The sequence below is a fragment of the Haemaphysalis longicornis genome, unplaced genomic scaffold (assembly GCF_048455015.1).
Source record: "Haemaphysalis longicornis isolate Haplotype H1 unplaced genomic scaffold, Haemaphysalis longicornis Haplotype H1 scaffold_4, whole genome shotgun sequence".
Taxonomy (NCBI): domain Eukaryota; kingdom Metazoa; phylum Arthropoda; class Arachnida; order Ixodida; family Ixodidae; genus Haemaphysalis; species Haemaphysalis longicornis.
The window spans coordinates 183,217,619-183,237,046 of record NW_027526361.1 but is presented as its reverse complement, the minus strand read 5'-3'; the positions used below and the strand labels follow the sequence as shown (position 1 = coordinate 183,237,046).

The 19,428-nt window shown below is 49.0% G+C and overlaps 1 protein-coding gene across 3 annotated transcripts in view; it reads left to right on the top strand.

Annotated features, from left to right (window-relative positions):
• LOC144179554 (cytochrome P450 3A24-like) overlaps positions 1-19,025 on the top strand; it is a 72,411-nt gene extending 53,386 nt beyond the window's left edge. For all 3 annotated transcript variants that reach the window (XM_077707944.1, XM_077707945.1, XM_077707946.1), the window contains 6 exons: positions 3,149-3,290; positions 3,638-3,798; positions 5,422-5,513; positions 6,035-6,178; positions 13,639-13,801; positions 18,863-19,025. In XM_077707944.1, the coding sequence (XP_077564070.1) occupies positions 3,149-3,290; positions 3,638-3,798; positions 5,422-5,513; positions 6,035-6,178; positions 13,639-13,801; positions 18,863-18,952 (792 nt within the window). In that variant the 3' untranslated portion in view covers positions 18,953-19,025. The remainder of the gene's footprint in view (positions 1-3,148; positions 3,291-3,637; positions 3,799-5,421; positions 5,514-6,034; positions 6,179-13,638; positions 13,802-18,862) is intronic.
• The last annotated feature ends 403 nt before the right edge of the window (positions 19,026-19,428 follow it).

Sequence of the window (19,428 nt, the reverse complement as noted above, 5' to 3'; positions counted from 1 at the left end):
GTGTGCGCGCGCTTCGCCTACGTTCGCGTCTGCTCTGGCGCGCAAGCGTGCGCATGCGCGCGACTCTCCCCCCGGCTCCTCTCCTTTCAAAAGCGGGAATATAAGCGGGGGAGCGCACGGCGCCCGATCAGTCAATCGCTCGCTCTCGCCCTTGACTTGACTTTGCTTGACAATACATCCGTGCTTGACTTGAAGAAGGAGATCTTCCGATTAAGACGTGATGGAAGCGACAGTTCCTTCAACGAGTGGACTGACGCAATTCAATACCAGCGTCAGTCCAAACGCTCATACGAACACATGCGGGTGTTCGTATAAGAACACCCGCATGTGATGGAAATGCATCATACGCGTTCACAACACGTTTCACGCGATTTAGAGAATCAACCCAATGGTAACGCCAATTGAACCCCTCCGATGCGTCGCATCACATCAGGGTTTCCTCGCGGGAAGATGGGCGTAATTTTTTTCTTGCTATACCTGTGCTATGCGTTGTAAGGCAATGGGAATTGGCCGCGCGCTGAGTGTTCGTTTTTCCTTTTTCCATTGATGCACTATATGAAACAGTACGCGCAAGGTGCTTCTTCCTGCTTATTTTTTCTGTTCCCTGCTATAGAATAAAATGTTCTGAGTAATTTTTGGTGCATTTAATTCTTTCGGGTGTACGTGCGCTATCAAGCGCGTGGACCGCCATAGAACACGTTACCAAAGAGTTAGCAGCTGTGGACACTTTTTTGCAGACCACATTCGGGTGGGTGCGCGTTCAGGTCACGCCGGCCGCTTGCGTGGTTTCATCAGCCTAGACAAGTGACAATTTCGCGTTAAAAAAGTCTTATTTGAGCACACAGTGGAGCCCACAGAAGGTGTGCTCTTCCCCCAGTGTGAATCGGCAAAGACTGACCACAACAGACCAACAGAAAGACAAAATAACGATGGCAGGCCGAGCAATCGCGTACACAGCGGAAAAATGGGAATGAAACGCAGCGCCAGCCGGTGCGGTGGCGTCGGAAAGAACCAAAAAAAAGCAATAACAAATTCGGCACGCGAAATCAACGCACATGGGCGTGTCGCTATCTATAAAGCCGGTCGTGCACCGGCATTGTGTCAGGCGTCATTAGCGTTCATGTTCACCTAAGATTGAAGCTAACCTGATGTAAAAAGAAGCAAGAGGTGCCGAAAATACCCCTGAATGCAGCATTACGCGTTTGAGAATCTTGTGGTATATGACACAGTGTATGCGTCTTTCACGCGCAGCTTGAAACACGTGTTAAACTGAGGAGCTCGATTCACTCCTACAGTGGGAGCCCGACCCAGGTTAACTAAACGGGTTCGCTCCCATTTAAGTGCAGAGAACTTTAGGCGCTGTCCTTGTCATCCTAGCTCGCTCACTGGAACCAAGCATATCGCCACGGCGTTACGGTGTAGCCTGTCACGGTCCCTTCGCCGAGGCGTACCCCAGAGGCTTCGAAAGCCAAGCGGCTATGCTAGGATATACGTAGCGTGAGCTAAGTAAGGTTCAGCTGGTTATCCTTAGCTTTCTTGGTTGTCCAGGATTAGCTGATTACCATGCTCACTGCTGTTTATCATCCAATCCAATCCAAATCCAATCCAAATTCAATCCAAGCCAAGCCAAGCCAATGCAATGCAATGCCAGCCAATGCAATGCAATGCAAGCCAATGCAATGCAATGCAATCCAATCCAATCCTCGCGCTTGCGCAGCACGGCCCTCCAGGAGCTACGCGAAACTGATCAACCTCAGCTAGTGTAGCCAATCCAATGCAATCCAAGTAACGCTGTTGTTCGCGGCGTACCCCAGAGGCTTCGAAAGCCAAGAGGTTTATTATGTCATAAGCGTTCTAAACTGGCGAAACGCTGGAGCTTGTCATACATCCTCCCATTGTTTCGCGCAAAGAAAACTATAGGTACCTCCGAGGAAAACTATACGTAATTAACCGGCAGCGCCCGCGTTCCTTTAGTTAAGGACGCCCGTTGGGTTGTTTTTCACGATAAACGCAAAATGTGGCAGTGCAACACCGGCACGTGCGGGCAGAAAAGCACAAAAAGAACAGAACTCCCGCTGGCGCAGTTTCAGGCAGGGGGCGCGAGAACACTGCGAAGGCGGGAAGTTTGAATTGCATGTGGTGGTAGCAGTAAGCGGATAATGGCGGTACAGCCCATTCTGGCGAATCACTGCTCTGCATTTCCGACAGCTTTCACATTGAGTGGAAAGGCTTTAATTTTATTTGGGGGACGTTGACGGAGCGCTCTCTGTGCGCACGAACCTTTGAGGCCGTACGCGTGAGTTAGAAGGGCACCGACGTCCGCTACGACGACGCTTCTTACGGTCCCGTCACATACATACATACATACATACATACATACATACATACATACATACAAGCGTGCGTACATACATACATACATACATACCTACACACATACATGCATACATACATACATACATACAAGCGTGCGTGCTTACGTGCATACGTACTATTATGAGCAATAGGAAATGGAACACAGGAACCCGTATAAAATACCCTCAGACCCAGCTATGAGTGGTCCAGCTATGAGTATACCTTTCTCTCTCTCTCTCTCTTTCTACTTTATCGTATCACTCACTCCCCCTCTACTTTCCTTCCCCTGCACTGGGTTGTATTCAGGTGAGCTCCCTGCCGAGCTCAAAATATCAAAAGTGAATTTCCTTTCCTTTTCCCGTCGAGAAGCACAACCACCCGCGGCAGCCGACGGGAACAAAGTGGGATATTGGCGGCTTTGGACAGCTCACTACCATCCTTTCTGAAGTAGAAGCGGTGGTGAATTCCAGATCTTTAGCGTACCTTTCGTTTGATCCTGCGGACAAGGAAGCTGAATGAGCCTTATGACTATCGTTTATAAATTGTCGGCATAGTCACTACTTTTTCTTGTTGGGATCACATTGTTCACCTTGCGAGCACGATGAACGACATCGCACTTAGGTGAGGACACCGAAGTGTTGTTATTTTAGCTAGAAATCTTCTTCTAGGCGCCAAAAAGTGCAGCCATTTGCGGCAAAAAAAAAAAGAACTAGGAATTGTGCAGACGGTTTGGTGGAGGAAGTGCGTGCGGATGATTGTGTAAATTCGGTTGTATCGCCTTTTTCCCCTCCAGCGCCAAGAGGACTTCCTTCAGCTGATGATGGAAGCGCAGAAGGGTGGCATCGTGCCAAGCACAGAAGTTTCCAACGAAATGGAGAGTGAGCTCTTTGACATTGGTTCTGTGGAAAAGCCGGATGCGACGCCCTGTACTAGAGGTAAGAGGTGAAGTAGAGCAGTAATAAAAGAAACTTTTATTAATCCTACAATACCTGGGCCTGTGACGTGCATTTGGAGGAAAAGAATGGAAAAAATGGGAGTTGCTAGCGGCCTCCACCATTGTCAGTGTGTCCACTCGCTTCGCCGAACTTTTGCACTTCTTTTCCACTCTTTTCTTCTACCTACCGTGGCTTACTCTCTGATTCCCAGTGGGTAAGTAACGCAAAAGAATAGAATAACCAGTAACGGGCTTGAGTCGAGGTACACAGGGCCTAAACACTCCTGTATAAGAATAGCTGCAGTGCTTTTCATTACGTACTCGGTGTCGTACTGCCGGCGTGCGCAGGACTGACCGAAGACGAGGCCCTGGCGCAGTGCGTGCTGTTCTTTCTGGCCGGTCAAGACACCACTTCGTCGACGGTGTCCTTCGCAGCCTACGAGCTCGCTGTGAATCCCGACGTGCAGGACACGCTCCGGAAAGAGGTTGACGAATGCGTCGCCGCTCATGTAAGGAAATTCTCCATTCCTACAACTACGGACGCTCGGGGAAAGAAGTTAAAATCGAATGAACAAAAGCTTTCAACACCATTCGAGATTTATTTATGCGTGATAGCAGTGAAGAGGGAGAGAGATGAGGTGGAGGAAATAGGGTAATGCAGTTTATTAGAAGTAAAACAATGAAATCATTGAGCTCTTCGAAATCAATTTTATAACACTATGAATCCGCAAAAATACTAAAATTGTTTTGCTCAGAAACCGCGCTGATTTCCTTTTCACACCGCACTTTCCTAACGCGGATACCTTCCCAGAAATACAGCATCGTTTAAGCCATGTCTTCGAGGTAACGCCCTCTTGTTTACCTTCCTACTATTCACGTTGTTCCCCGACGTCCATTTGCCCTCCCTCTGTCGTCTCTTCTACTGCATTTCCTGCCAGCGATGCAATTCAACTTTCCCGCCCTCCTTTTTACACTTCTTTCCAGTCCTTCTAGTCCTACACTACTATTCCTTTTCTGCCCAATAACCCTTTTCCCCTCACGTTCGGCCTCTTCCTTTCTGACCCACCCTATTTTCTTCTACTCTACCTCGCACCTACTTTTTCTCTCCGCAAATTTTCATCTGACCTTTCTGACACCCAACATCTTCCACCTTTCCTCCTCCTCATTTCTTTCAACTACTATTCCTGTAGCCCTCAACCTGTTCGGTTTTCTTCCCCCCACCAACCTTGCGTTGTCTTCTGCTCCTTTTCCACCCCCTTCTCCCTCCTCCAATCGCCTTCACCATCGCCCGTTCTCCTCTTCTGCCCGCACCCATATCTACTCCCGCGCCACATGATACAAAACTGTCCATGGCCACTTCCCCATTTCCAAACCACGATTCTCTCCTAGCCTTCACCCCTTCCGTTATAGCTTTTCTCATCCTCATTCAATTTCTTATTCCGCAATTTTCATATCCCCATCTAATATATTTAGTTCCATCATCTATAATTTTCCCCTCCCTTTCTCTCCCCCCCACTTGATTCCCTTCTCATCCACTTCATACTAACCTGTTTTTACCACCCTCATTCCCTCTCCCGACCTCACCTTCTTTCATGGTACCTCGTTCATCTTCTGTTACCGTTCCCGTTGCCTTTTCCCTGTATCCTACTCTTTTTTCCCTTCTACTACAGTTCCTGTACTCTCTCCTTCCTATCTCCAATTTTCTCATGATTCCCCACTCCAATGTTCTTCGCCATTATCTTGGAAGTGCGCCCATCCCATCTCCTTCCTGCTGACCTCGATTTTCCATTTTCTGCATCTCTCCTCTATCTCTCACCCTCTCTGCATTCAACTTCCCCTTCTTTTCTCCACCACTACACTTCTCTTTCGCTCACTCGGCCACAATTCTCAGTGGGTCATTAAGGCGAACTTCTGGGTAAGGTGGTATTCCATCATAGACATGTAGAAAAGAAACAAACAATTTTTTTGTGTGTGCTTTACACGTCTTCTCAGTGGGTAGGAAACATACTAGTGAACAGACTGACCTGAGTTTCTGGCTGATTCGAGTGGAAGAGAGACTCACAGAGCAAAATTGTTGTGCTCACGCACCCCAAAAATGACTATCATCGTCAATGGAACTTTACAATGTGCAGGGCCCAGAGCCCAGCCTCGACGTCATCTCTAAGCTGAAGTACCTACACTGCGTCGTCTCGGAAACTCTGCGGCTCTACCCTCCGGGAACGAGGTACGTCTTGCGCTCGCAGTGCGCATGTAGCCTTCGCGGTAACTCAGTGGCTAAGGCGTCATGCTGCTAAGCCCAAGGACGTGGGTTCGATCCCGACCGCAGTGCACGGCCGTTTTTCTGATGGAGGCAGAAAGAGAAAACGTCCGTGTGTCGAGATTACGGCGCATCCTGAAGAGCCCCAGGTGGTCGAAATTAATCCAGAGGCTTGGCACTACAACGCGCCTCATAGCCCAGTTTGACTGATTGACTGATTGATCAGTCAGTCAATCAGTCAATCAATCATTCAATAATTAGGGAACAAATAATTATCGGGTAATTATTAATGAGCAATTAATTAGTGAATGATTAAAATAAGCAATACTTAGTGATTCATTTATTGATTTATTGAATGATTTGGAGTTTAACGCGCCGACTTTCAAGTGACAATTGTCTACATCGCTTCCTCTTGGGTCCACCGCTTTTTGTAAAATGGTACGTTCTTGTTGGCCTGACTGCTTGCTGCGTGCTGTGTTGTTCAACAGGGTTGAGCGATCGGCGGTTGAAGATTACGTACTTGACCAAAGAGGAATCAAGGTTCCCAAGGGCTGCGTTGTCATCGTCCCTGTGTACGCCATGCACCGGGACCCGGAATTTTTCCCTGAGCCAGAGACCTTCAAACCGGAAAGGTAACATTTATTTTGTTAAGGTGAGATTAAACACCGTGAACAGACTAAAGGAAAGAAACTGGGTTATTTGATCTCATCGCTTCTTCGACACAAGAATCGGGTTAGTCAGAGCTTCTTAGCAGATGAGCAGGCAAATATACGAAAGCAACTGTACCATAGATAATTTAAACGGTTGTTGCTTACTCAAGTCACTTTCAGCATACAGGTAAATGAGGATTCACGAAATGGTTCATCACCCAAGTGCCTCGCCCGCGCCGCGTTTCACGAGAGACTGATTCGTCTAAAATGTGCCCTCTATGTTTAAGAGTAGCAAATATAGAGCACATATTTGTCGTGAAGTACAGACGGTCGTAAAATAAAGCGACCCAAGCGACAGGTACGCGAAAACTATCGGCGCGACCCCTCCCGGCGTCAAGCCTGCTGTCGAGATAGCCGAGTGGGCATGCGGGCCCTTCACAAGGCAATCAATTTTCTCGATTTCGGCGTCAGCCCCTCGTTGCTGTGGGACATTCAAGGAACACGGTGGCGCGGTAAGGGGACGGGGGGATTCTTTGGAGTGGTCGAGAGCCTGCAGCATTTGCGGAAGCACGTGCGCATCTCTGGTATAATTTCGCGTAAGAATACATACATATGTTTCCATTTTGTTGCCTCTGCAGCAGATTGGCGCTGGAGCAAGTCGGCGATAAAGTTTCATGGGGGACTTAATGTTTGCAGGTGGGTATACATGATTCAAGTACAACTGAACCCTGCTGATACGGCACCCAGACTTAAGACGACCCGCTTCTTACGACGAATCACCGCGCTCCCGGCAAACTCCCCATGCAAACAATGCCGATGATATGACGGTCGAATGCACGCGGTCAGCTTCATACGACGGACCCTCAACCGGATAAACCGGCGTCTTTCCAATATTTTACACCGCCGCCTCGTCCCGACCTTTCTTTACTCTGAACCCCCGTTTGACGCTGCTTGATGTGTTAAAGTCCGTAGGGAGGCCAGACCACTTGCTGAGCAGACGCAAGCACGCATGCGGCTACTCTTGAGCAGGAGTTAACCTTCGACGCCCCCACGCAGCAGCAGTACGCCAACGCGCCAAGCGCGACAAGTCGAAGTTCAGGTGGCAGGCGGTCCGTGAACCTAAAGCTCCCATCGAGCCACCGACGAACGTGAAAACACATACGACGGAACCCCACGGCGGTGACCCGCTTCCCCGGCCGCTCCATCCAAGTTTCTTCCTTTCAAGACTCTCTCTCTCTCCCTATATCTCTGCTCTTTGCTTATCACTGTCTTTCAAAGACGCGTTGTCACTCCGCTCCTGTCTTTGGTACAGTGTGTCAATTTATTCACAAGCGTCCGCCGCAACGGTGGAGACACGTATACGTTGATACCGCGATTTTAGGTCAATCGCTGGCTGCCGCAGCAAGACCACGCTATTATTTTCGCCGCAATACTGTTTTTAGATGCAACGCATCTCATTTACCCGCCTTGTCCCTGCATCCGGCGTTGTCCTCGCCGCGCCAGCTGCGCTCTCCACCGCTCACCCCCTCTCCTGTCCGATAGCAGACACTCTCTCGCGAGGGGTAGACTGAACTAGAATGGGATTGGATTCGATTGGGTTGTCTTGGATTTCGATTTGGATTGGATTAAAGTGGATTGTGTTGGATTGTGTTGCGTCATAGACGCGGCAGACGCATTGGTGCCGGCGCGTCCCCTCACCGTTATGCGCGCTATAAAACGCGGTGCCTGCGCCGCTCCGCTCCATCGTTCCAGCGCCGTTCCTCCGCTGTCCAATGCTGCAACGTGAACCCCCTATGCGTCGCATCTACACAGGGGTTCCCGCGAGGGGAGGCGGGAGTTTTTTGCTCTCGAAGTTTGAATCCGCTATAATCCGCTATCTATTTCGCGTTGCTGGATCTTGAGGGAAACGAAACAGCTATCTATGTGTTGAGCACTTTGACCCAATGGCAACGGCACGGGACAGTGCAAAGGGTGTCTCCACCATGTGCGGGAATGCCGTTTTCTCTTATTTTCATCTCCGTCTTCTACAATCGTTCCTTTCGCTTGGCCTTGGCAGTTTCACACTCACTTTTACCCTTTCGATTTGCTCCACCCCGTCGGATTTATCTCGCGCGCGCAAGGCGCTGGGTGTTGCGAAGCGTGGCGTGCAAGCGCTAGCGTGGCTTGCGGGCTAGCTCGGACGCGTGGAGGAAGGGGGAGTAAATTCCAGGTCTCCGTATCCAGGAATGCGACGCTGTGTCTCGTATCGCCGTGAGGGACGAGGCAGACGCTGATATCCAAACTATGTACAGTTTATGGACAAGAATATTTACAGGACATATACATGGGAGCAAAGCGGAGCCCGCGGTGGGACTTAGAAGCTTTCCGCGGTCTAGCCGGCGCAGGCGGGACTATCCCCACAGCCTGCATGCAAGTTCAAAGAGCAAAATACCCCCTTCCTCTCGCCGGGCTCCACATAAATACCCTCGGTGAGGGAAGGGGAAAGGTTAAAGACAACAATAAACGGCAAGGCATGCATCGAGAGTCACCCACGCAAGGTGGTGAAAGCACGCCGTGCCCTTTTGTTCCCGTACAGCGTTTCCGCGGCGGCCAAATTGCCAGGAGGATAACGATTTCCCCAATCGGTGTCGCGACGGGTGCACGCAGTGCGGCGAAATCTGCACTCGAACCCCGCCAAAGGGGTTTGTCCATGCGCCGCCCAGCCTGCTCCCGGGCGCACCTTGCGTACAGGTGCCCTAATTGGCGGCGGCCCGTCGTCGGATGTGCGCCAGGGGAAGGAGGGTGGCGCTGCGGTACATTGACCTCCGCGGTCAAACTTTAAAATGTGTGTGTGTGTGGGGGGGGGGGGTGCAATATTTCTTTTCGTTTTACAACTTTTTCCCCTTTTTCGAGCTTCTAGTTTTCCCTTCCAACTATCTGTATTTACACTAATATAAGAAATAAATGCGTTACCTGCGCCGCTCCTACCCGCCGCGTTAGCTCAGTGGCAATGGCGTTGTGCTGCTGAGCACGAGGACGCGGGTTCGATTCCCGGCCGCGGCGGCCGCTTTTCTGATGGAAGCGAAAAGCCAAAACGCCCTTGTGTACGAGATTTCGGCACACGTTAAAGATCCTCGGTTGGTCAAAATTATTCCGGAGCCCTCCACTACGGCGCGCCTCATCGCCTGCGTTGCGTCGGTGCGTTAAACCCTACAGTCAATCAACCTGCGACGTTCCTGTATTTTTGTGGAGATGCAGGGCGTGGTGAGGCACTCGCTAAGAATGGTGGTGCATCGAATGAACATGCCCATGTCAGAGCTGAACTGGACAATTACTAGGCTCCAGCGCAGGCCGTAAGCTGCTCAGAATCCTCACGGCGCTCGTCCTAGCTGCCGCGTAGGGCACCGCCTGGTGCTACTTTCTATAGAAACGAAAAGCTACGGTGGAAATCTAGAAAAGTGGTACGCATTCTCTACTATAGTGAAGGACCCACATGCGCAGTCAGCCATGTCGACAGCAGGCGCCGGGCTGGAAGGAGCCGTGCCGATAGTTTCATTTTTTGGCAACCTGTGCATCTAATTGTTCCATTAAAGGAATAAATATTTTTATGAGGAATAATGCAGCAGAGTGTCGTACGAGGTATATTGTTTGGCTTCGATGCGTTTAATGTCGCCAACGTGCCGCATATGTGCTTCCGATGCCCCAGTTCATATTATTGTAAAATTATATACTAAATTCCTTGGACTAGAAACTGAACTGTGCAGTTCGCTGAATTCTTATCTAATTACCGATTTGTGGCTACAATCTTGCGTCTAGTTTGTCCTGCGTTTTCCCGCAGAGAGGCTACACCGGGCTTGTGATGCGTACTTTAGTGAAAAATGCGGCTTTATTTACACCCCCGAAAGAAATTTAACACGTGGAAGTGCGGGAATTTGTCTCTAGCTGCAACAAAAAGTAGCCGATGTGGTTAGGAAGCGAAACCGAAGCAAGGCTGTTTGTCCTTTAGAACTACTCTGGTGGTTATGCGATGTCTTTCGCGTAATAAATGCGCTATTTCGTACAAACGTAATAAACGAAAGTGTCTGCTGCAACAGCGTGGGAGCAGGAAGTTCATTGCAAGGCCATTAGCTTTTTCGTCACTGATTATAAGCGGGCTCTTTCCCGGTTTTCTACAATACACGCCGGACGAAAATTTTTAAAAATAAATTGTAGTGAAAAATGAACGCGTTTCCCCATACTATAAGAAAGTTCCACTGAAGGCCATATGGAAAGTGTGGGGTGCAAGATATGGAGAAGCTGGCAAATACCGTGCGATCGGCTCCGTGCGATCGGCTCCGTGCGATCGGCTCTCTGTTCGTCATATACAGTGCTAGAGGCTGTGCCCCTCTACGTAATGTGCTGCCCAGAGCATGCTGAAGAACGGACTGCAATGCTCAGTGATTCGAAAGTTGGCATCCTCCAACACCACTCTGGACCACAAGGAGACATAGGGCGCGGGGAGCGGTCGCTCCTTCTTAGCTTCCCTCAAGAGACTAAAAAGGCGGACTCCCGGTGAAGTGACCCCAATAATAGGTGGAGCTCGGCCGGAGCGATTGCTAGCAATTCTTGTCAAGCTAGCACTGCCTGATCCAACAATACCACCACCACCAGTGCCACCTACTTTCAGGAAATTTGCCATACTTATACCGCCGCAGAAGTGAATTTGTCGGGGACCCATGTGCGTCTGGATTTCGTAGTTTTATCCCCATACCTTATTGTTTCTCCGCGTAGCGAAGGTAGACCTTCACTTCACGGTGAAACAATACTTATACAAGGAAGAAGACAGGACGGAATGCTCCGTGCTGTCTTGTTCCTTGTCCAAGAATTATTCGCGCTTTTCCCAACATCAACGTGTACTAATGGTGACTCTACGCGTGCTGATATTTTCAAGCAACATGCCCGCATGTCAGCGCTGATGTCAGACTGCGTTGGCCGCGGCGCGGAGGTATCGCCAAGAGCAGTGGGGCTCTTCGATTTACAGTCTTGGTGTGACGATGTCAGGGTTCGGTGTTAATGAACAACGAGACGATACACACTTGACAAGCAAATGACGAGAGGCAACATGGGTCCCGAAAGAAACTAGACACGTTTATGATAAGGCTCAACAAACTGAATACGCGGAGAACGCAGCAAAGGGAGCGACACTAAACACACTCTACAAAAAGGAAAGCTAAATGGAATGGTCCTGATACTAAGAACAGTAGTTCTAGCGTCCGCTAAATGTCACTATTAGGAACAAAAAGAACTAGCTCACAGTTCTTCAGGTGCGTCGTACGGCGCATCCATTGTAAGAACGTAAACTTGCCCGACGGTTTCACCTTCTGGAGTGTCCAGTGGCCGTGGCGTAGCGTTCGGGTCTTTTGGGCGCCGCTGCCTTGCCTGGCAGGAACGGTAGATCCACCATGAACTGTAGTGGCCCCGATGACTTGGCGCGAGCCAAGGCTCTCCGGCGCAAGGCACGGGTACCTCGGTATGTGGGAGCAGCAGGTGGTCCGCCCGACGGCGTGGCGGCCCCCGCAGGAGGGAACGATGACCAGGCTACCCGGCGCAAAGCTCGAGCGCCTGGAGATGGACGGGCGTCCGGCCCTACGGCGCGGGCCCCGTGGTGTCGGCTGAGCTGGCGACGTCCCAGCACTCCTGCATGGTCGTCGCGCTCGGGTGAATGTCACCTTACTTTAGGGCACCCGAACTCCAGCCGGTCTTGCGTTCCGTCTCGAACGTATTCCTCTTCTTTCACGCACTTCTGGCACGCTGTGCCCTTTTAGCACATACCCACGGGCGGGTGATTGACCTTGTTTTCCACTTGTTCGTCGTCAACTTTTCCTGGTATCATCACACTTGGGCTCTCCACGGACTGCCCGAGGAGCAGTCCGACATTTTTTTTCACATGCATTTCTATGGAGTGGGGTATTCTCGGACCACCCGCTGACTATCCGCGGTGACTCCGAGGATGTAAATCGAAGAGGCCCACGGTCGCCATGTCCTGACGTCTCGTCGACGATCGAACGGCTGATTCGTTGTCGAGGTACCGCATCGCTAGCTTCTGCTGAAGTGGGGCTACGCTTCCCTCCTCATCTCCCTGCTCATCGCACCCTATACCTGTTTATTCACTGTGCGATGGCAGTTACATGTTCTAACACAACATGTCCCTGATATTACGAATGTAACTACCATCTAAATATGGCCATGTTGCACAATACGACGGGCCGTTGTTAGTAGGCTTCCACTGAAAACAATTTGGCGAAAATGCTGCATTGAATGATTTAGTGTTTTCACGGTATTATCAGGAATGGTATTTCTTATGAATGCTTCACTCATTACGGCGGGACAAGCATGCTTCCGTCATGTGAAAGATGTGATAACGCACCGACGTACATGTGACTGGTTACAATCGGAACACCGCGGTTCATCACTACCGAATCAGCGTGCGCATATCTAATGGTCTCCCGCACTCCGCTATTGGCCCCTGCCCACCTGTCACGTTCCTTCAAGGATAACGGAGAACGGACGGCTACCGCGGCGCCATCGACATGGTAACTGCACCCGTCTCACCCTGGTGCCTCTTGCGCCGTGGACACAACCACCTCCGCCGCGTGGGTATCAAACTGCTGGCACCGCACAACGACATACGCAGTCGTATAGAAGGGGCTGATTTCATCGTTGTCTTACGCGTCCTAGTGGCAAATTGTAGCATCGTTGACTGCACGGGGTAGCTCCTTCGAGCATAGATTCTAGAAGGCGAAGTCATTGGGTGGACGTATTTTGTCTCTCGCGTGACTCATTCTTAAGGCATTCGCCTGTCAATACAATTTTTAAGGAATTTCGTGTACTTTCTTTTTCAACTATTCGGGAATACAAAATATCTCTTTTAGTAAACACAATTATAAACCATAACTTTCCTGTACCCTTAGCACGTTTTTCTATCCTTGTTCGGAGCACTAGGCAAGCATCCAACTCCAACTTCAACTTGCCAATGTGTCATAACGTTTATGGCGAAAGGCCTATTGAATTCTACGGTGCCAAAGTGTGGAACGATGTACCTATTCAAGTGAAAACTGTGAGGAACTTCAAATTGTCTTGCAAGATGTTTTACTTGGATAAACAGAATGTAGTTTAATGATGCGATTGTGATTATAGTGCATGTTTATACTGTTTGTGTTTCATTTATTCTTTGCCTATTTTGTTCATTTTCTTTATCTTCGATCCTTGGTGGATACCTGCGACTCATTTGTATGTGTATTTTTGTATTGGACCGCAAACTAGCCTCCTGGCTATCGGTCCAAATAGTCTGTAAACCTTTTTCCTGTCTGGTGATAATAAAGCTCTTGATTGATTGATTGATTGATTGATTGATTGATTGATTGATTGATTGATTGATTGATTGATTGATTGATTGATTGATTGATTGATTGAACTGTGCGCAGGTTCAGCGAGAGCAACATGGGCTCCATACGGCCGTACACCTACCTTCCTTTCGGAGCCGGGCCGAGGAACTGTATCGGAATGCGCCTTGCTTTGCAGGCAGTCAAGCTGTGCCTGTTCCACTCAGTGCGGAGCGTCCGTTTTATACGCACAGAAAAAACACAGGTATGCATACTATACTTGAGGTTTCGTATGCCTGTTTAGTTTAGTTAAATCACGCCACAGCAGCGGTAAGACAAATAGAATGGTGTTTTATAACGACATATTTGTCGTGGCTAGTTCATACTAAGCCTACCTGGCTATTCATACTAAGCTAGTTCATGCTAAGCTTAAACATGCAAAACAAGAAAACCGAATGCGGTGGGGTGAATGTTTTTCGCAGAGATCTGACGCCACATTCAGTCAGTGCGAATTCTCGGGGGTTCACGCAGAAAGACCACGAGTGAGTGGCACTACAGAATTTTCGAGCTCACGAGGAATGCGTAGGCAAAACTTGGCGACGCCGGCGTGCCACAGCCGGAGTGCCAACGTCGTCTACGTAGACGGTACCAAGAGGTCGGACGAATGGGAAAAAGATAAACACATCGTCTTTTCTTTAAACTAGATCTCACAAAACTAAGTGAGTTTCCTTTTCGTGCAGAGCAAATTGAAACAGAGAATGGGATAGATCTTTTTTCAAGCCAAGGAAGATCTAGTATGTTGTTCTATCTGTGGGTTTACAGTTTAAATATACATTATCTTTATCTCTATCTCTATCGTAACTTTATCTTTATTTCTACTTTAAGCTCGGTTATGCCCATCGCAGGACGAAAGCCTCTCCCAAAGATCTGCAGCCACGCCTATCGAGTGCCTGAAGTCCGATAGTGTGTTTGTGCAAGCATTGGGAGATTTTTAGCAAATGTACTCAACCAGGGTAGCTAAATCATTGTCTGGTGAGGAAATGCTGTTTGTGTCCCAGGGAGCCTGAACCTATCTCGTACAGGCTCCCGTGGTATCCGGCAGCGTTATATACCGGAACTGGCAGCATTACGAACGTGGTACAACGCACTAGAGGCATAGCATGGAAGGTGCATACAGCGCGCAAGGAAAGTGGCAGCGCGTCCTCCCGCGATTTTTTCTGCCCCAGCTTCTTCTTCCCGGGAAGATAAAGATGAAATATGCATTATCAGTTACCCTAAAGTGACATCGATTTCTGCTACTATAATATGGGCACGAATAAACCGTTATAAATAGCAGAAAAATGACTGCAAGGCCAAAATGGGTCCGGGAACCCACTTAAGTTAAAGCGTGCTCGTACCATTAAAGTACTCAACATGCTTCTTTTTTTGTCGCCGCTTGTGTTTTTGTACAGACTGTGCACGTACTTGAAAAAACGCATGCTTTTTTAGTTTGACTGCTGCGCAAACGTTACTGCCCAACAGAGGCATTTTGTGCAGTACTGGGCGCAATAGTAAACAGTATGCACGTGTTGTCCAGGTGGGCGTAGGAGATGGTGATGACTGAAGCCCTGTTATCCACCGATGCTGGAGCTTATTCCGCCAGGAAGCACGAATAACAGTGAATTATTCGCTCCTTACTTTAGATTAAGGCCAAACAATACAATGTATGCGTTTTGTTCAGTTCTTTGAAGCTAAAACCGCTGTCATGGTAAGAAAATACGGCGAGACACGTCTTGAAGCACAAGTAGCAGATTCGAAAAAAAATTAGCAGTGACTTAGCTCGGCTATGCCACGATATACGTCGCGTGAGCTAAGGTTCATCTGGTTATTCTTAGCTTTCCTTGTTGTCTAGGATTAGCTTGATTATCATGCTTACTGCTGCTTCAATGAAACACACACGGTATACGCATTATGTGACACATGTATATTTATCAAGTGTCACCAATCGACCTAAGGCTAAGCTGGTTCTACAGGCGTACGCCGGTGTTGCTACGACGCCGGAGCCATGGGTTCCGCACCTGGCCACCCTTTGCATGATTATCAAGTGGACCGGGCCGCCACGTGCGGAACGGAGGTCGGCGAAGACGCTGGGCGCGTACGTTGTGTGAGAGACGCCGGGCAGAGAGCAATGTTCTGTGCGCCATGTGACGTCACTGTTCCTCGCGAATGCGGAGCACAGCTTTCCAGGAGCCTCGCGAAACTGCTCAACCTCGGTCAGTGTACCTCACGCTACAAAACGTTGAAGTGACAGCGCGGAAAGAAGACTGTTTCTGCCGGCTTGGGGCTTTCTTTTATCCTGAGGCGTAAACGTTCGCTCTTTATATAGTGCGTGACATGAATACTGCGTAAGTTTGCGTTCTTAATACCAAAACACCTTATAACGCGAATGCAACCAAAGACAACAGCACTAAGAAAATGTTTCGCAAGCTGTGCTTCACTACTGCTTTGACGCCTGTATGTCGAGAGCGTTTTTTGTTCATATTGACTTGTCTGGCACACTTGTGCCATCCAGTTGTATTGAGGGTAAGTCAAGTTGCACTATGAACATTTCTCACGGGATTCTTCTGATAACTTAATGCAGAATGAAGGGACAATGCTTGCTAATACGTAGGCTGGCCTTAATAGATTTTTACATAAAGCAGTACAGGTGCCTTCAACAGAATTCGAAAAAAATCACAAAATAAAGTGATGTCGTCTCCAGCTGCCGATAAAAACACCAGAAGGTAATAGAGAGCATGAAGGGCGAAAATGAACCGTCCTACCGATAGACCAACGCAATCAAGCAAGCACGGAAGTCAGCAAGCAAGGGAAAAGCAAGTGGGCTGCGTCTTCAGGGCCCCTACCATTCCTCCTGGATGTCTATAAGCTGACTACTCAGCTACCAGAATGGGGTCGATTGTGCGGATGTGAGATGGACAAGTACAAAAGAAACACTTGTATTATTATTCTTCCGTTAGAAAGGTAGACTAAAGGTTCAGTAAGTTCTAGAGCAACAGGTAAACGAAGTGAGGGCGTCTACATTGTTTTGGGCATCGCCGTGTCACTTGCAAAAGTGCACAGGGACATCGCAGTATCTTTTTGGAGAGCCCGGCACAGACGAGGCGATGCCCACTCCTGGAGGGCCTAGATGTTCGGCGGGAGATGGGCTCTTCTCTCCGTTGCGAGGCTCTAGCACTCACACATGATGTGGTGCGTTGTGGACCTCGTCAGTGAGTGACATGAGGAACGCGTCGCGATGGTGGGCTATGTGGGGTTCTCGGCTGGTTCGCCCAGTGGTCTCGAGCGGTGGGCAACCACCGCTCAAGGCCGTCTTCAGCCGCTCCTTACGCGCACGCAACTCCATGGCTCATCTTGGCTGCCCCGTGCAGCAGCTCTATGGCGCCAGCTCCCATCTGACTACACTGGAACATTCCCGCCCGACGACGACGACCCCAGGACTATAATGAGGGCTGCCCAACGGACTGCGTAGTGCAGCACTGGTGTAGTCTGTGGTGAATAGCTATGGACATTGGGACCCAGGCTGGGCCCGCAGGGCTATTGGTATGGGACACTGCCTCCTGCGGCCCTTGCAGGCTTGGGTCTCCCAGAATATATGTATGCTAATAAAGTATTCTTATTATTATTAGGCACTCTGCGAGCACTTTGCGCTTACGCTCCCGCCACTTTTCGAGCACGTGCTCAGTAGAGCAGCCGCGGCTCTTACGTGCCTGGGTTTTGGCGTCCCTGGGATGTCCTCCTGGCAGTGGTATTGGCAAGTGCGGTGTTGCGCCGCGAAAATCGGCCTTGCTTTCTTCCTTGGAAGTGGCGCTGCGTCAACCGGGTCGATGCCATAGGTGGCAGCGGATACTTTTCCGACCCTCGCCCACGCGTTGGCGGAAGTCACCCGCGTGTCCCGGCAGCCAGCCCAGCCGCACCGTATGTTCCTTGTGCGAAACCTGTTCGTGATCGTCCTGATGAGGTGGCTAGCCGAGCCGCTTATTTGCTTGCTGCCTTTCTAAACGGGAAGACTTATGTGACAGTTCATCTGCTCGACGATTTTCTCGGGAAAGGTTCAGTTATATTCTATTCTACCTTGCAAAGCTTTTGCGCCTGGAAGAACTTCATTTCCTTTTAACGATAAAGAAGCTTAATGATATATCTGTAAATGAACTTGAGTATAAGAAAATTAAACTTAGAGGCTTTCGATGGAAATATATTTAATGCTGAGAAAAATGAGCACACACAAGCGATTACAGCGTGACTTTGGGCTGGTGTGTAATCGAATGCTGTCTGCAAGTTAATGACGTGACTGGTATTACGTGCGGTATTAACAAGTCCCATTCCTATCCAAAAGTGGTTCGTACTGGTTGACAAGGCACGCGTCGGCATATTCAAGTGTGGGCAAGGAAAAAAGTGAATGGCGTAAGAACCTTCCTTTCACAGCGAGCTTGGCCACCTGTTAACGAAATTCGAGATTGTTTCAGAAGTGAAACTAACGTTCCCGCACAGAATACATGTGTCCCAACCACATGCCAGCCCAGATTTTGTTGCTCATCCGTTGCTCCATATAAAGTTATCGAAACCGGCGCACACACCATCCGGAGCGAACTATTGTGCAACGCGAGCTCAGCGACCTACATCTGTTCCGGCGCTCCCCGGCGGTGTCGCATCAGCTCTATGTATAAACGAATCGCTGTTGAGTTATGAGTACCTTCCGCTCACGAAAGTTTCACGCAACTACTAGGAAGTATAACTCAATTTATGTTACTGCTTCGGGGGTGAAGGCGCTTTTTTAATATAGTTCCAATTAAAGTAAATGTTTACAGTACGCGCCATTACTCGAATTATTAGTCTCAACTGCCTGCCGCATCTACCGTATGCATGTGCAAGCAACAATGTGCAATACCATGTGCAATACCAGTGAGAATGTGACGTTATGTAAAGAAACGAGGTATGCACAGACAGCCACTGGAGATTGTTTTTTCTATTTCTAATTCAGGACTGATGCAAAAATGTGCCGTCGTTTGCAGCCACCAAGTGCTCTAATTTACCTTCAGCCCGAGGCACATTTCTGCGACGCTACGCCTGCGCAACTTGACAAAATATCAATAATGTTTTCTAAAACTATCAAGCGCTCCTGCCATTAACACCGTAGATAGTGAGAACTGCTCTATATTTTTTTCTTTGAGCAAAATAAGTTGCGGGAAACTTCCGGTGTTGTGTCTAACGACCCCTCCATTCCCCTTCCCAGTCGTGAACAGCGGTACTCCTTTGGAAATACATGTGTCTACTCTTAATTCATCAACAGGTTCCGTTGAAGATCGCCAAAGGGTTTGGTGTGTTGAGCGTTGAAGACATTACCATCGGGATACGCAAGCGGGAAGACCACTCGTCCTGAAATGACTCAAGAACAGGAATAATGTAACAATATTGTTTTCGTTAAAGGAAATAAAAATGCGAAAGGCTTGTAACATTTGGCTTAGTCGTATGTTATAAATGCACTGAATATTTCTAGAATGTCTCTGCTGATAACTGAATTTCAGCGTAGGTATCCGGAAAAGGGAGGCACCGAGTCCCGGCGTATTCAAGTGGCGAATTCCTACACACGTCATAAAATGTCCATCGCTATCATCCTGACCGACTCCCCGCCGCCGTATTACAGCCGTGTCACGGTCCCGCCGTATATACTCGGGGACCCTGCGCCTGATCACCGAAGCCTGGTGTTACTCCGCGGGATGCAAAAAGTGCCTTATGCGAGTATTTTGAACCTGGTACGAGTCGTCTAAATAATTTCTCGCACTAAATATACTTATAAATTTCTGCAGCGACGACAAAAGAACTAAGCGTGGAAAAAGGCGATGTTGAAACTAAGGT